Here is an 18467-nt window from a genome sequence, read left to right on the forward strand (position 1 = left end):
TCTGCTGGTTGTTGAACGTCCTGAACGTCAACAACCACCTCCGAGCGTCGCTTAACGTCAACGTGCGGCTGGCAACCCACACTGGGTCGCATCGGTGGAGGAACCACCTCAACTGGCAGACGCGAGTAGGTTACCTCAGCGTCAACAGGGCGCCCAACCGACCGGTTGGAAGGTTGTTGGCCAGAAGGTTCGGTAGCAACCTTCTCCGCATTAAAGTCCTCTATCAAGGACGCAAGCTTGGACTGCATGTCTTGCAGCAAAGCCCATTTAGGGTCTACGGGAGCAGGTGTGGCAACAGACGGGGTTAGCGACTGAGGCGGGTACCGTTTACCATCCCTGAAACCCTTGTTATGCGTGACATAATTGTACAGCAAAACTTCAAAGGCTCGAAAACAGCTGTGAAGTTGACCTGTAAACAACTTGGAGCGTCTCCTGGCCAGGCGCCAGGGAGAGTCTACGAGAATTGAGAAGTCTATCTGGGCAGAGGCATGAACTCCCAAGCCGAGAACTTCTCTCGTGTCATATCAGACTCTCGCTCTATAAACCAGTTTAAAAGAAGGGAAAGCAAAGGCTGTATCCCCCAAACTCCTCCTGGTGAAAAACCAGTCGCTTAGCCAACGTAAAGCTCTCTAGGAGAGCGAGAGAGCACTAGCTTAAAAACAACGGCTTCGAAGTAGCTAGGCCTAGTGTAAGCTCTGACGTTTAGGCGAACGAGGAGCAGCAGTTACAAAAAAATCCGGACAAAGATCCTTAAAAAAAATCGTCATGATTTAATTAAAGTCCATAGGAGGCAAAGCAGCTTTAGGCTCCTCTCCATCTGACAGAGTCCTCAAGAGAATATCAGTAGGAGGGGGAACAGCAACTTCCTCATCTACAGGAACCTTGTCCGATAAAAGCTGAGTCTCAAGCAAGGGAGAGACCTACCGTGGTGGCAATGCTTTACAAGCAGAGTCCACACTCACTGGTGCATTAGTAGCGGACCAGAACGCAACGTCATGTAACTGCTTGACAGTCTGTGAACTGTCAACAACTGAACTGTCAACCACAACAGGTGCGTGAGGACGCACAGCGTCCACTCGAGACTGCTTTGACTGCCTAGACTGAGCAGTCAAAACAACTCTAGAATGCGGAGGTTGACGCACAGCGTCAAAACAAGTCAACTCCGATTGTTAGTGAACGTCAACAGGAGCATCAGCAAGTGGCCTAACGTCCAAATGCGGCTGAAAAACCACACAAGACCGCATCGAGTGTGGTTCTAAACAACCTGACTGACGTGACTAAGCTACGCCAACGTCAACAGTAAGCACAAAGGAACGTTAGGTTGGCTGAAAGCCAGGATATCGATGAGATAAACGGCTAGACTCAACGGACTAATCGGCAGAATAGTCTTCCATAAGGGAGGCAAGCATATACTGCATGTCTTGCCATACAACCCATTAAGGATCAACGGAAATGGTTGTGGTAAGAGACGAGGGTAACGTCTGTGACCGCAACACTTTGCCTACAAAAAAAGACTCTCGGAGTCTGTGTTACGCTTTTGTTAGGCGGCGAGCAGTTATCCGATGACTGCATAGGGTCAGAGCTGTCCTAATGGTTGTAACCAGGACGCTGGACCTGTCCTGAAAGGACTGACTTTCGCTTAAGGGCTTCGAAACCTTGTGACAGGTTTCTTATGCGAAAAGCCTTCGGATGACGAGGAGAAACAACGTCTCTCTCGTCTTATGGTAGGGGAGATCTTGGTAAGATACACCCGATACCATAGAGGGAAAACGTCTGTTCGTTGGTCAAGGCCTCTCGAACCCATAAGTCGTTTGACATTACTTCTCCCCTGGGCTTGGGAGCATGTAAGAGGTCCCGGACTAGGTGAACGACAGGCACGAACAGACGAACCCTCGGACGCAACACTGTAACACTTTGCGCATATCACTTTATCACTTCGATTTTCTGTTTTGCACTTATTTCACTGAAATCGAAACTTTTACTGATTTCTACCTGAAACACGCAATTCTACCCTTCATTAAAAGGTAGTACAGTGGAACCTCTACACACGAACGTATCTACATCCGAATTTTCCAACATCCGAAGTAAAATTCGAGCAAATTTTTGACTCTACACCCGAATTTTATTTCGACACACGAAGTAAACATTACGCCATTGAGCGTCGAGTGCTCAGTTCTCTATTCTTGTGTGTATCGTGTGGTTGTTCTCTGTTTGATCTGTTATTAACAGTGCTCATTTTCTTCCTTTTCTCACATTTCCTTTTTGATTTTACCTATAATCATGGTGTCTAAGAAGCTAAGTTTCAGTACAGGAAGAAGGCAATTCTTTCATTAGAATTGAAGCAAGAAATTATAGAAAAACATGAGAGCAGTGTGCATGTGAGTGATACTGTATGGCTAAACAATATGGCCGGAATAGGCCTATGATCTCGAGGATCATCAAGCTGAAGGCAGCCATTAAAGCAAATAACCATCGAAGGGGATCACTATTATTACAAGACATCTTAGCAATACCCTGGAAGAGATAGAACGCCTTTTGTTGATAGGGATAAAGGACAAAGAGATTGTTGGCAACGATCATTTGTGAGAAGGGCCAGCGTGATGAACAGAAAAAAAGAAAAAAGTGAAGCAAAGAAAACCATGATAGCATTAACAAGCTCTTTTAAATAAGACTTCTCTCTTTTTCTGTTTCTCTCTAAACATAGCATTAACATGTTCTTTAAATAAAATCTCTCTCTCTCTCTCTCTCTCTCTCTCTCTCTCTCTCTCTCTCTCTCTCGTTCTTCCTCGCTGTTATAGTGTTAGATACGTCTATTATTTTTTTTTCGGAGAGAGAGAGAGAGAGAGAGATTAAACAAAAATGTGTTTAGAGTACATATGATTTTTAATAGCGTCAACGAGTTGAAAAACAATTAAATGTAACTAAGAAAGTAATAACAGCTAATCTGAATTCCTTTATTAACTAAACCAAATATTGATACAAACACACTCGTGTGTGTATGCACAAACACACACACGGGTGCAAAAATTGCTACGCAGTAAGAGAGACGGTCGGGGAGGAGGTAGAGATGGTGACTACGATAACATACCGTAACTCGTCACTGAAAGTGATGAAAATAAAAAATGAAAAGAAAATTTTTTTTCAAAATATGAAATATAAAAAAAAAATAAATAAGCTAAGTTAGATTAAAATTTCCGTAGTGTAAGTTACGGTATGATATCGCAGTCACCATCTCTACCTCCTCGCCGATCGTGTCTCCTCGTGCGTGTGTGTGTGTTTGCGCATACGCACACGAGTGTGTTTGTATCAATATTTGTTTTAGTTAATGAAGGAATTCAGATTCGCTGATATTGTTTTTTTAGTTACATTTAACTGTCTTTCAACTCGTTAACGCTGTTAAAAATCTTATGTGCACAACACATTTTTGTTTAATCTCTCATTTTTGTTTAATCTCTCTCTCTCTCTCTCTCTCTCTCTCTCTTTCTCTCTCTCTCTCTCTCTCTCTCTCTCTTTCTCTCTCTTTCTCTCTCAGAAAAAAATTAATAGATGTCTCTAACACTAACAGTGAAGAAGAACAGAGAGAGAGAGAGAGAGAGAGAGAGAGAGAGAGAGAGAGAGAGAGAGAGAGAGAGAGAGAGAGAGAGAGAGTATTTATTTAAAGAACATGTTAACACCATGTCTACTTTCTCGCCGATCGTCCGTCTCCTGGCGTAGCAAATCCTACACCTGCGTTGGCCTGTTTCTAAGGTAAAGTGGCAATTAAACATATTTTTTATTTATTATTTCTTTGTAATTATCTTTTTTACACGCTTCTTTCATATTATGCAGTTATGTTATTGTTATGTGTAATTATATGTAGCCATTAATTAAGGATTTATTATGGGTTTTTAGGCTGAGGAACGAATTAAATGAATTACCATGTATTCTTATGGGAAAATTCGTTTCTACATCCGAACATTTTCTACATCCGAAGTTGGTTGTGGAACGAATTAAATTCGTATGTAGAGGTACCACTGTAATTGCGAAATCAGTCGTATAATGCAAGCTCATTAATACCAGCAAAAAACAGAAAACATATTTTAAGATAAAAAAATCAGTGGCTGGGAAAGAGAATAAACACTAGTTCATATAACTACGTTTTCAATCTCTCACCGCACATAGCCTGGGGACGAGAATAAAAAACTAAAACGTTTTATCCTTCCTCCCCGTACAGCGACTAGGGACGAGAGTAACTCGAGAACAACGTTACCCGCTTGAACGGAACGTTTTCTCTCCTCTCTCTCCCTCCGTCTCTATCTCTCTCTCTCTTTCTCTCTTGATTTCGCACCTAAGAGAAGAGCCCAATTATATTTCGTCAAAAAAAACATGTTATTTGACTAAAGGAAAAAACTGAAAGGTTTTTCAAATAAAAAGTTCCTTTAAAATAGAATTTAAAACATTTAAGCTAAGAAAGAATGAACAAAACGTCAGAATCGATTTACTCTTACTGCAAAGTGAAACCGTGATACACTCTCTCTCTATCGTAACGATAGAGCGCATGTTGAACGTCCTGAACGTCAACAACTGCGTAGCATAAATAAACTAAACGTTAGTTCATCTTTGAAAACAGTACGAAGACTATCAAAGAAATTCTTTCATAAAATATTACATTTAAAAAGTTTTAAATCCTTAGCTCTTTAAAAGTTAATTACGATATAAAGGGCTCAACGTTGATTAACTTCGGTTTCCAAGTTAGGACCGCCTACTCTCAGGAAAGGTCTATATAAACAAAACATTAAAATTATTTTTATATGTTTATAATAAATGGAAAGTTAATCGAAGAGGCCTAATAAAGGCGGAGAGATATAAAATATATAGAGGAAAATCTATAACGTGATATAATTACTAAAAGCCTAAACACACTTCCGTCTAAGGGAAGGGTCGGCCATTTAAAAGTGAAAGAAAGTCCATACTCTCTTTGTCACCATAATTAAATCTATCCAAAATGAGTTCAAGATTTAAGATGAAGATAAAACACCTGCATAGCGAAAGCTCAAAACTAGAATAAAGTACTTCACCAATTAGTTGTGAAAAAACTCCAGTTTAGCAACAGCGAGTAAGTACGTCTTGTCGATAGCTCGACAGAGAGAAAATTGAGTCTTTGTTTACATTGAGTACTGGGTATCTGGACGACAGATGGCGCTGTTGGGCACACCCGCAACCTGTGTAGCGATCGCTGGCGAGTTTTTACCGTAGAGTTGTCTGTCGGGCAACAGAGTTGCAGCTATATAATCACCGGCTAAGTTAAATATTGAAAAATGCAAATTACTTTTAAAATTTATTTGTTACTATAATATAAGCCTTTCATCCTTTAAAATAGGAAGATTCACTAATTCATGGGAGGAAGTTACCTAGAACCAGACAGGGTTCTTTTCTTTCCAGGACATGTCATCTTTTCTGATACTATACATGAGCAAGGAAGGTGGCTTGAACAGCCTCCTAACAGCTAATTATAGGGATGCAGAAGCTGTTAGGTCATCAACCATTACTGACTTTCAAGGAAACCTCTACAATACTATGACACAGAAAACCTATATCCCCAACAGAGAGACGGCAGTGTTAAACCAGGCATAGCAAAAGAAAGGTTTGGTAAGACAATGACTCATCCTCCCAAAAGCCAGTTGCTTCTTGGTAGACATAGTTTGCAAGGAAGGTGCTCCTTCGGGTAAATCGTCAGCATCAGACGTCCAAAAAGCCAAAAAGCATGTAATGGTCGTGGTTAATACAGCTCCTTAAGAGGGCAACAAGAGAGATAAAAGAACTAGTCATTCTACCTTTCCTTGAGATTTAGGCAGAACATATTACTTCACAAGAGATGCATACGAAGTCTATGAGGGTGTTGGGAGTGTTACAAAACCACTGATCAAGCAGCGCAGGACTCCTTGTCCAAAACCTGGAAATATATGGACTACCAACTGGAAGTATCAAATACTACTACAAGTTACATAAGTGAAAGTTTTGTCTCTCACATTAAAAAAATTGTATTGTTCCTGATGACCTACATCACCTACAGCCCTGCTCCTAACAACAGTCCTGATCTCCAGACCACTTTCTCTGAGGGCACAGAAGGGTCCAATAAATCAGACACCTGAAGATCCTTGAGGTAAGGAGACACAAATTCGGATATGTATTTCATCACTATGACACTCTTCGTCCCAGTGGTGTGAAGGTACATTCCATATTAATGCCAAGTGCTAAACCTCTACCAACAGACACCACGATCCTTTTGGCTTTTGTGATGTCATCCAATAACTTAGCTCTCTCCTTGCTCACATCTCTGCATTTGCAGTCTCGAACTCTAACAGCAAGTTCTTCAGTCTGAACACTTCTAATGTTGCTATCATTGGGCAAGGTCCCTGTAGTGTCATAGACACCTCTCCCCATGGTTAGCTTACTGCTTCACAACACTTGGGGAGTCATGGTATCCCAAAAGAAGCTGGTTGGCTCCTTCATCTGGATTGGTACTAAGGACAGCCTGTTGCAATGAGCATAAAAGTATACTTCTTGTTTAAAGAACACCTTACTTTACAAAAAGAACTTCATATGAATTTCATGCAAAGGGGAGAGGGGGATGTTGATGAAGGAGAGGTCTAATTGGTGAGGGATCTATGGTCGTGGTTCAATCACGCCCCAGTTTTCTATACCGACACTCAAAGAGTGAGCGAGCTAGGTTTATTCCTGACATTCCAAGCATCTCTTTTTTTTCTCTGGTATATTCAGCAATAACTATGCCTTAGAAATGGTGCTAGAGGAGCATTTCACAAAAACACAGGTTTCTCGCCCAGAAATAGATTTTTCCTTCGTCAAAATCACTTTTATAGGCTGTACAGTATGACTAAAAATTCAAATGTGGCCAATAAAAGTTATGTTATTTTACACATAAAAAAGGAACCAATATCTTCACTAATTTTGATGCTACTTAATTATGCAAAACATGCTTTTCTAAATTTTGGGCTTTTAAAAGAACTAAAAAAACTACTATATACATACTGGTGACTTCAAATTTCATTGTGTAGCCAAGGGAGAATGCCTATACAATAAAATACATGTAAAAATCTAAAATAATCCTTACATAATTTGAAATATACTAAACAGTCAATTAGTATGGTTGATGAGATTTAGACAATCCTGCAATAATGGAAAACTGTCTGGGAATTTTTTAGAAACACAGAAAGTGAGGCAGCTATCAGCTGTGCAACAGAGGAGCCAGGTGATGCATATGTAATAATAGCATTGCTCTTCTGTCTGTAAAAAGGTTAACTGTAGTCTTGGACTCTGAAGACAATGATATGCGCAGTAAATGAGTGCTGGGTTTGAGGTAAAACAAACCATCATTACCAAAGCTATATTCTAATTCACACAATAATGATATACTGTACTTCATTAGGAATAAAAACTACCTTAAAAGCAGTTTACCCAACAAAGTATTTCTATGAAAATATATCTTAAATTATAAAGAAATTCAATAAATACAATCTTACTTTGTCTTTGCTGTACACCCTGACTGGATACTCTGGATGCACTTCTGTTGACCCTGGTTTGTCTTCAGTCAATTCAAAACCAGTGACTTTGAAATCAAGATATATACTCCCACCATTGTCTCGGAAATTCTTCCCATAATGCTCGGTAACAAGACCCCAGTCCACAATGCCAGTATGAGGAGACCAAATGGCTTTCACACCCTGAAAATTATGGTAAAACATGATTGTGATACTGTAAATCAAAGTGACTAGAATCTAAACAAAATATGATTTTAAATACTCGATGCAGTACTTCGGCACAAACCAAAGCACCAATACATCGGCATCAATGACCATAGATGTCAGTATGCCAGATAACTCGCAATCAATCAATCAATCAATCAATCAACCAATACAACCCCATAAAAACAATACATTTGGTTATCCTGTATTTTGTCCTGTTTTCCCACATAAAGCTTAAGTTTCAGACAAAAATTAGCTCAATGTTGACCCATGGAGAACTTTAATAATAATCAAATAAAAATGCACTATACTGTACTAAATCAACAATCATTACTAGTAAAAAGAGTAACCACTGTAATCAGCTAGGAGGCCAAAGGTTCATTCTTCCTATGTGATGTAAACAAAAAGATCACAAGAGATTATAAGCAAGTGTACAACTGCTTCTTGAACAAAAAGAACATTCGCAAGATTACCTCACTTCGTCTAATCCTATACACTATAAAACATGATTTTAATATTAAAATCTATGGCCAGTCCAGTATATCCATGCCTACCTTTGAATCATAAGCTTTTAATGAAAGAAGTGTCAACTTCATGACTTCATAATATTGAAAGTAAAGTTAGGAATAATTTCTCTCTCAACACACTTCTACTCCCACTTCAAATATGCTAGGACACGGATTCTGTGCCATAGGCCAAAAGCCATGAGAGACAAGTAGCGTATGATACAGCAAGAAGAGTGCTAGCTGCTAGGGAATCACTTCTAATAAAGTTTTGATCATTTAAGTTATTACTCAAAACTCATTAAGTGGTGAGGAGTGAGGGAATTACTTATGATGCAAAGGATAGCATGAAAATTATATATATTTAAGTGTAAAATCCTATTAATTTCCAGCACTTACACAGCGAGGACAATCACCTTTAAACAGAACTTTACCAACCATTAAAGAATGAAAAGCTTATGCCACTCTAAGATGGCTCATGTCTTTCTCTCTCATCAGCAAATACAAGCTACCCATGACCTATTATATGCGTAATTGGACCCTAATCAAATTGGAAATTGCAGCCCATTTTAATCCAGACAAGCAGAAAAATTAAGGGTGATTATCCATGATTAATATAACATTGACCTAAACATACCCAAGTTTCATACACAACTGAAGAATATCATACCTTATACATCTATCAATGTCTTTTTATTAGTTACCGTTTTTTATGACTAAATCTTTACATCTTCCAATACTTTTTTCACAGTAGGTTGCTTTCCCTATTGGGACCCTTTGGCTTATAGAATTCTCATTTTCCAAAAAATAAAAAGCTTCAGTTTGGATTATTCAAAAATGTAATAGTTTAGCTATATTACCAAGTTTAGGAACTATGTACATATTGAGTTTTATAATTTACATAGATTAAAACTTCAATTGTAACAGAGGTTGGAACAATGCAATGGAAAGACAATTTTGAGCAGTCACTATTCAAGAGAACCTTATGGAAAATGACAAATTCGAAGATAATTTGTATTTTTCCTAACCATACAAACCTTAGCTATTTACTGAGGGTTTACCTTTTAGCGCAGCTGAAATGACGAGCCAATAGTTTTAACGAGGGTTAATTACCCCCGCGCTAGTTAGCGGGGGGTGGGGAAGGGTAGCTTGCAAACACCCCCCCCCCCCCCACACACACACACACCGGTGACTTGCTTCACTTCACTTAGAGGTAGGACTTGACTTGGGGGTTAGGGATGGCGGGCACATATGTGTAAATAGCTAAGGTTTGTATGGTTAGGAAAAATACAAATTATCTTCGAATTTGTCATTTGTTCCGTAACCGAAATACAAACCACGCTATTTACTGAGGGTGACTTACCCCTTAGGAAGGGTGGAAAGTCCCCAGCCTTACTGACTTCGGCTTGCCCGGGGGCTCGATCCCTCAGTGAGCAGCACTAGAGAGAGGGAGCCCCTGTACCTCACAAGTTCCTAGCATTGGTAGGAACAAGTGGCCTACATAAGCAGTGTGAGGAGGAGAGTGTGACTCGTCCTATGAAGTTGACCTTGAGACCTTCAGATAGGAATTCTAGGATAGGATGTTCCCCATACCACCTCGTCAGGGTATGGGAGACGCAACAGTATTAAGCTTAATACAGTACTAGGAGCACAAAGAAGCATGGGTTACCTGCAGAGGTCGAGGTCAGCTATGCGAGGACCAGGATGCTGCTTCCCCAAGAGAGGGGAGAATGAAGAAAAAAGTAAGGGTCAGACATACTCTTTCATTCACGCAGACTAAGACCGGGTAACAACGCCCTCAACCTACTGCTACTTGTCCAAAAAGGAGCCTGAGGTTAGACCAGCTGTTGTGCAGCCACCACAGAGCCGATAGAAAACGTATCGAGGCTCCTATGGGTCACGTCTTGCAGGTAGTGGGCTGTGAAGGTCGTTTGACGCTTCCAGACCCCAGCTTGAAGATCCTGCGTCACAGAGAAGTTTCTCTTGAAGGCCAGGGATGTAGCAATACCCCTGACATCGTGGGCCCGAGGGCGACGTGACGGAGGAGGGTCAGGATTCAGGGCATGGTGGATAACCCTTCGAATCCAAGCTGAGATGGTGTTCCTGGTGACCCTCCTCTTTGTCCTGCCTGTGCTCACAAACAAAGCTCGCACATGAGGACGGACTGCAGCCGTTCTCTTCAAGTAGTGCCTCAGACACCTCACTGGACATAGTAGCAGCTGGTCAGGGTCGTTTGTTACAGAACGGAGACTCGCGATCCTGAAAGAGTCGAACCGAGGATCCGGCACTCCAGGATTCTGAGTCTTGGCCACAAACTCAGGGACGAACCTGAACGTTACCTCCCCCCATCCCCTTGAATGGGCGATGTCGTACGAGAGATCATGAAGTTCACTAACTCGCTTGGCCGAAGCCAAGGCCAGTAGGAAAGCCGTCTTCCAAGACAGGTGGCGATCGGAGGCCTGGCGTAATGGCTCGAAGGGAGGTCTCTTAAGAGACCTGAGGACTCGAACCACGTTCCAAGGAGGGGGTCTCACTTCCGACTGGGGGCAGGTAAGCTCATAGCTACGTATGAGTAAAGAGAGTTCTAGCGATGAAGAAATATCCACGCCCTTCAATCTGAAGGCCAAGCTTAAGGCTGAGCGATAGCCTTTCACTGCCGAGACAGAAAGGCGCATTTCTTCTCGCAGATACACGAGGAAGTCCGCTATTGCTGGAATAGTGGCATCGAGTAGAGAGATACCCCTTCCACGACACCAACCACAAAAGACTCTCCACTTTGCTTGGTAGACTCCCTCAGAGGACCTTCGCAGGTGCCGAGACATTCTCTCCGCAACCTGTTGCGAAAAGCCTCTCTCCGCGAGGAGACGCTGGATAGTCTCCAGGCGTGAAGCCGAAGTGAAGCTACGGCCCTGTGAGGGACGCCGGAGTGGGGTTGTCTGAGAAGCTCGTGTCGTGGAGGAAGCTCCCTTGGGAGTTCCGTCAGGAGTTGCAGAAGGTCCGGAAACCATTCCGCGTGATGCCATAGCGGAGCTACCAGAGTCATGGAACAGTTGACCGATAGTCTGGTCCTGTTGAGCACCCTTCTCATCAGACAGAATGGTGGGAAGGCGTACACGTCGATGTTGTCCCACCGTTGCTGGAAAGCATCTTGCCAGAGTGCCTTGGGGTCCGGGACTGGTGAGCAGTACAGGGGCAGCTTGAAGTTCAAGGCTGTCGCGAACAAGTCCACGGTTGGGGAACCCCACAAAGTCAGGATTTTGTTGGCTATCTGAGGATCCAAAGACCACTCGGTACTCACTATCTGCGAAGCCCTGCTCAGACTGTCGGCGAGCAAATTCCTCTTGCCAGGAATGAAGCGAGCTGATAGTGTTATCGAGTGGGTTTCGGTCCACCTCAGAGTCTCTACTGCAAGATGGGATAGCTGTTGCGAAAAAGTGCCTCCCTGCTTGTTGATATAAGCCACTACCGTGGTGTTGTCGCTCATCACCACCACGGAGTGACCCGCCAGGGACCGTTGGAACTGCTGAAGAGCCAGAAAGACGGCCTTCAATTCTAGCAGGTTGATGTGTAGGCACTTTTCTGATTCTGACCAAAGGCCTGAGGCCCTCTGGTTCAGAACGTGCGCCCCCCACCCTTCTTTTGACACGTCCGAAAACAGAGTCAATTCCGGGGGGAGGACGAGAAGACTCACTCCCTTCCGCAGGTTCTCGTCGGCCAGCCACCACCGCAAGTCCGTCTGTACCAGAGACCCCATTGGGATCAGAATGTCTGGGGAATCGGATCCTTAATTCCACCGGGACTTGAGCCGCCATTGAAGGGATCTCATCCTGAGGCGGCTGTTTGGAACCAGACGGGCCAGGGAGGATAGGTGGCCTAAGAGACGCAACCACGATTGGGCGGGGAGTTCTTTTCGCCTGAGGAAGGGTTCCGCCACCCTCCTCAGCCTTGCTATCCGGTCGTCTGATGGAAAGGCTTTGTGGAGATTGGTGTCTATTAGCATGCCTAGATAAACCAGTCGTTGGGACGGCTGCAGAGAGGACTTCTCGAGGTTTACCACGATCCCCAGATCCTGGCAAAGATCCAGAAGCCTGTCTCGGTGCCGAAGAAGGGTCGACTCCGAGTCTGCTAGGATCAGCCAATCGTCCAGGTAACGAAGGAGACGAATGCCGTTCCTGTGCGCCCAAGATGAAATCAGGGTGAACACTCTGGTGAACACCTGAGGAGCTGTGGAGAGACCGAAACACAGCACCTTGAACTGGTAGATCTTGTTGTCTAGGCAGAATCTCAGGTACTTCCTGAAGACGGATGGATTGGGATCTGGAAGTACGCGTCCTTTAGATCCAGTGTACACATGAAGTCTTGTGGTCTCACCGCAAGTCTGACCGTGTCTGCTGTCTCCATGCTGAACCGGGTTTGTTTGACAAACCTGTTCAGAGCTGAGAGATCGATGACGGGTCTCCAGCATCCAGTAGCCTTCTTTACAAGAAAGAGTCGACTGAAGAAGCCTGGGGAGCCGTCCACGACCTCCTGGAGAGCACCCTTCTCGAGCATGGTCTCGACTTCGGCCTGAAGGGCCAGCCCCTTTGCCGATCCCGTGGTATAGGAGCTCAACGACACTGGATTCGCTGTCAGGGGAGGTTGAGATGTTGTGAACGGGACGCGATAACCTTGGCCGATCACTGAGACCGTCCAAGCATCGGCCCCGTGTTGCTGCCACCTGCGGACGCAACACTGAAGGCATCCCCCCACAGGTGGACATGCAGGGGGACTGCCACCCCTAGGGCTTGCGGCCACGGCTGCCACCCCTAGGAGTCTTGCCTCCCCTGGAGGACTTACCGCCCCTCTTGACCTTGGCTGGAAAGGGCTGGGGCTTAGACACCACTTTCTTAGCTGCCGGTGCCTGTTTGGGAGCCTTACGAGGCTGTTGCTGCTGTTGTGGCGGGGCTGGAAGCTTATAGGGCCGAGTTGTAAGGGCCCTGTGGAGGAGGGAGTTCATGCTGGATTTCCTCCACCTCTCAGCCGTTCGCTCCATGTCTTGAGGCTCAAACAGGCTCTCCCCCAGAAGGGAAGCATGTCGGAGCCTACACACATCTACGGCAAGGACCTTCGGATGGAATCTCTCGGACACAGCATCGCGATGCTTCAACACCGAGTTGGCCCACAGGGTGGTAACCTGGTGCGCCAAAAACTCGATGGAGCGGGTGCCCGAGAGCAAGAAGGTCTCTAGGGCCTTCCTATTGGTCTCCTTGGACAAGTCCTCCGATCGCAATAGGATGCCCAGAGATCCTAGCCAGAAGTCCAGCCACGAAGTGGCCTGCATGGCATACTTAGCGACCTTCTCGTGGTTAAGGATCTCTGCCGCCGAGAACGACACCTGCCGGGCAGAGAGTTTCTCAAGGGGAACTCCCTTCGCCAGCTCCTCCACAGAGTGATGGAGAGGAAGAGCGAGGTTGTGCTCACCCAGGATCTCGAAATACCTCCTCTGCTGGAGGCGAGGAGGAGGGATGAGCTTGTTCCCGGCAGTGGAACGACAGGAGGAGGCAAGAAGTGCGAGCTGAGCGTTGGCCCTAGCCCTGGCACTCTTCAGCCCCCGAGACCAGGGCAGAGCTGCACTGGTCTTAGGGGCCTTCCGAACGTCAAACACTTCATCCAGAATCGTGTCTTTGCCTTCACGGGGGGCGATGACTGGATCCGTAAGCCTCTTAAGTTGCCTTATCAGGTTTAGGACCTGCCAGAAGGCATGTTTGGATTCTTGCTGTTCTCCTCCCTGCGGGCTGGCAGCTAAGTCTCCTGCCCCAGGAATCTCTTCCTGGGGTGATACGTGGACATTCCCCTGGGTAGTCGTGGGTTCCTGACGAATCCTTGCAGAGGATTTAGGGATGGTCTTGGAATCCTTGGATTCCCTCCTGGGAGGGATACAGGATCCCAACAACGAGGTTCGAGGGGCCCCTTCCTCACGAGACGATTCTCCTGCCTGAAGCGAAGTCTCCCCCCCGGTGCCGAGGGGAAGACTACCGCCCCACTGGACTCACCTGAGGACGGAAAGGCCTCGTCCACGGGAGAAGGAGAGAGTACTCGTGCAGGAGAAGGGACCTTCGCGACCGACCTCTTGGGAACCAACTTCGCCCTGGGGGAAGTCACCACGAAGTCCACTCCTCTCTTTCTATTCAGCGTAGGAGAGACAGCCGTTAATTTGTTACCCTGGCCGGCGAGTGCTGGTTTCATAACCTTCACTAACGCCCGTGCCAGCGGACCAAACCAAGTCTGCTGCTCCAAGGACACAGAGTCCGAAATCCTCGCTAAAGGGAAAGGGATCGGGCAATCCTTTGGAGTGGACACGACGGTACCTGCCTGAAAAGAAGGTGGGGAAGAATGCTGTACTAACCTCTCCTCGTCCTGCACTACCAACCTGTGTTTGGATGGAGGTGATTCCGAGTGCCGTCTAGGAGCACGCGTTCCTGCTGCTACCACCGGCTGCGGAATTCGCCGCGAACGATGGTCGCGCGAGGGCGAATGGTTGCGTGAAGGCGAATGGTCGCGCGGGAGCGCAGGTGGATGATCGCGCGGGCGCACAGGCGAGCGGGCGCGCAGGCGAGCGATCGCGCAGGCGAGCGATCGCGCAGGCGAGCGATCGCGCGGGCGCGAGGGTGGGCAGGTAAATGAACGCATGTCCGAGGCGACGAACGCAAGCGTTGGCGCGACGGCGAGGAAACGCGCTGCCGCGTAGGTGAGGAAGATTGCTGGCGATGTAGATCCACAGGCGATCGATGACGAGCTGGTGAGTGCAGTCGCTCAAGTTGGCGATGGCGCGATGTGGCATGTCGACGCACTGGCGTGCGATGGTGAGCAGCATGCGCAGGTGAATGACCGCGTAATGGTAAGCGATGGCGAGCAGCATGCGCAGGTGAATGATCGCGTGATGGGGTGCGATGGTGATCAGCATCCGCAGGAGGGCGATCGTTCAGGGGCGAGCGATGGCGAGCAGCATGCGCAGGAGGGCGATCGTGCAGGGGCGAGCGATGGCGAGCAGCATGCGCAGGTGGCCGATCGCGTGATGGAGTGCGATGGTGATCAGCATCCGCAGGAGGGCGATCGTTCAGGGGCGAGCGATGGCGAGCAGCATGCGCAGGAGGGCGATCGTGCAGGGGCGAGCTATGGCGAGCAGCATGCGCAGGTGGCCGATCGCGTGATGGAGTGCGATGGTGATCAGCATCCGCAGGAGGGCGATCGTGCAGGGGCGAGCGATGGCGAGCAGCATGCGCAGGAGGGCGATCGTGCAATGGCGAGCGATGGCGAGCAGCATGCGCAGGCGGGCGATCGCGCGATGGCAAGCTAGAAGCTGGCAAACCATGTTCCTTCAGGAGCGTTGGAGAACGTTGGCGCGCTAGCTGTCGCTGTTGAATAGGCGATACTAAGATCGCCTGTGCGCGCTGGCAAGCAGGTGAACGCTGGCGAGGAGGTAATCGCTGGCGCGTAGGTGATCGCTGGCGAGCTGGAGATCGCTGGCGAGCAGAAGGTCAACGCGTGTCATGTGAAAGGACAGGTGGCGCGGCGCGTTCACGAGCAGGAACTGGGAGATCGCTGGCGCGCTGGCGAACATGTGTTTTTGACACACGCGCAGCACGATGTTGCGTAGCCACAGGACCAGGCAGATGGTGAGCAGGGAGTTCAGCAGGAACTAAAGGGTGGTCAGAGACCGCAGGGCGATGGTCCTCAAATGAGCGCTGACGCTCGGAAAGAGAGCCGACGAGCAGGTGAGCGTCGGCGAGCAGGAGAGCGCTGGCGAGCAGGAGAGCGCTGGCGAGCAGGAGAGCGCTGGCGAGCAGGAGAGCGCTTGTGCGCTAGCACTGCTCGCGTAAGGGAAGGATCCCTTAGCCCCGAAGGGACCGTTGCCCGTCGGGTGACGAGTTCTCCAGAAGGCGAAGATCTGGCAGGAGATGGTGAACGGTCTGCAGAGAGGTTCAAGGAGGGCGGAGCTGTAGGTTGAGGCTGACGAGGAGAGTCCCCCCGGAGGATGAAGACCCAAAAAGGCGCCTCTTAGTCCCCCTGTAAGGGGAAGGGAGGCCCTTGTGGCGTAGCGGACGGTGAGCCTTACGGCGGAGGCGGCCTCGGGGGAGATCGTCGGGACCATCAGTCCTCCGAAGGGGAGTCTCTGTTAAAGCACTTCCCTCAGAAGGAAGCTGAGCAGCAGCCGAGACCGAAGGACTCACTTCCCCCTTCGAAGGATGTACGGAAGGAGGAGGAGAGCCTTTAGCACCATCACCCGTAACAGCACCTGCGGCGGAAGGCCCAGCCACGTCGGAGGCCTCTGTCACCACGACGTCGACAATAGACAGAGGGTCTACTTCTGCTACCGCCGGCGACTGCTTAACAGCGGCCCCCAACGAGACAAGGTCAATAAGAGCGACCCTGGAGGGCAAGCCCTTAAGCCCCAGGGACGACCAAATCTGTAAAAGATCATCACTGGATAAGGCATTATCAATAACCTCCCCCGGAGGAGGAGGGGGAACCGCCTCGCTATGGGAGGCGACGCCCTCTCCCCCCACCGAAGGTCGGGAAACAGAACAAGGGCCTGCGCTCCCACTCGGCCGACTCTCCTTAGGAGGCGGACGAGGGGGAGCTTCGGAGGAGGTTTGGGCAGCGGAAGAAGAGTCCCGAGAACCTTCCTCCTTCAAGGCTAACCCCGGAGGAGAACGGTCTTTCTAGACTTCTTCTTACGCCGACGGCCAAACCTCTCCCACTGGGAGGCAGACCACTCCCTACACTCACGGCACATGTTCTCCTGGTTACACCGTCGGCCCCGACATTGAGGGCAGAGGGTGTGCGGATCCGTATTTACGTCCGACATGAAAGTCCCACAAGGACGACCGGCAACTCCAGGGCATGTACGCATTGTAAAGTAATAACTGAAGGTCAACTTCCAACCAACACACACGCTGAAAGAAAAAGCAGAAAATTAAAGGCTGTCACGAGGGCGATGAGCAGACACGTCTGATCACCGCCGAGCTAAAAGTGAAGTGAAGCAAGTCACCGGTGTGTGGAGGGGGGAGGGGTAGCAAGCTACCCTTCCCCAACCCCCGCTAACTAGCGCGGGGGTAATTAACCCTCGTTAAAACTATTGGCTCGTCATTTCAGCTGCGCTAAAAGGTAAACCCTCAGTAAATAGCGTGGTTTGTATTTCGGTTACGGAACAAACAGCTTTTTAAATTGATAGCACATACTGTAATTACATTTCTGTTAGACTCCAAAATAAATAAGTGTTCGGGAATTTAGATGCACAACACTACCTAGATTAATACCAAAGAAAACAAGCGTTAAGCTTTCAATAGTCACTGATACTCACAAATACGTATGACGAATTAAAGCAACGTTGACAAAAAATAATTTTCTTAAATCAACAAATAGATTAATACTATAGTACTTCTACTACAAAACAGAATAGATTGGAGATAATTAAAGAATCTAACAGTCACCAAAAATGATAAAAAAACAGAATACTATACTGTACTACCCAAAGGCAGATCAACATCGACAAGAAAAAAAATGAAACTGACATGTACTAATATACAGTATATGATAAAGGAAATGATAATTTCTGTACTGTAATATCATTTAACTAACCTGAAAAAGGAAATCTTATGAATAATTCTGTCTGAAAAAAGGGTGAAGAAAAAAGAAATTTCAGATGAATTATCTCGAATATACAGTACTGTACAGTATATGTGTTAAGAAATATCTCCAATATACAGTATTGTATATATGTTGAAAATAATAGTAGAGTATACAGTAGGACAATAATACTAAACTGAATAATAAAAAGAAAACTGTTAAAAAACATGACATGCTAAAATACACAGCATCGCACTCACCTTGCAATAAGGTTCATATTTCTTTATCTCACTTCCGTCTATCAATTTTACATCTGGCACCCCATTTAGTTGTGCTCGGCCATAGAGATCCATCAATCGACTAACTTCGAGATCGTTTAAGGCCACAATAAGTTTCCCGCATTTCTTGTAAGGGATACCTGTATAGATGTTCATTTCAAGGTATGAGCATCAATATATTCACACTATAAGTAAATAAAGTAACACAGGATTTTCCTCAGGAAAGTATCAGATGGAAAGACAGTACTACATGTCACAATACAAATTATCAAAGTACAGTATACAATCTACAGAGATCAATAAACCAAGAGACAGAAAAACTATTTCAAGATATG

General features: G+C 46.5%; 1 protein-coding gene across 1 annotated transcript in view; it reads right to left on the minus strand.

Moving 5' to 3' along the window:
- L2HGDH (L-2-hydroxyglutarate dehydrogenase) overlaps positions 1-18467 on the minus strand; it is a 62690-nt gene that overhangs the window by 18788 nt on the left and 25435 nt on the right. The window contains exons 4-5 of the mRNA XM_068372232.1: positions 18115-18272; positions 7521-7721 (exon numbers count right to left, since the gene is read on the minus strand). Coding sequence (XP_068228333.1) covers positions 7521-7721; positions 18115-18272 — 359 coding nt within the window. The remainder of the gene's footprint in view (positions 1-7520; positions 7722-18114; positions 18273-18467) is intronic.

This window comes from Palaemon carinicauda, chromosome 4 (genome assembly GCF_036898095.1).
Source record: "Palaemon carinicauda isolate YSFRI2023 chromosome 4, ASM3689809v2, whole genome shotgun sequence".
In the NCBI taxonomy this organism is placed as follows: Eukaryota; Metazoa; Arthropoda; class Malacostraca; order Decapoda; family Palaemonidae; genus Palaemon; species Palaemon carinicauda.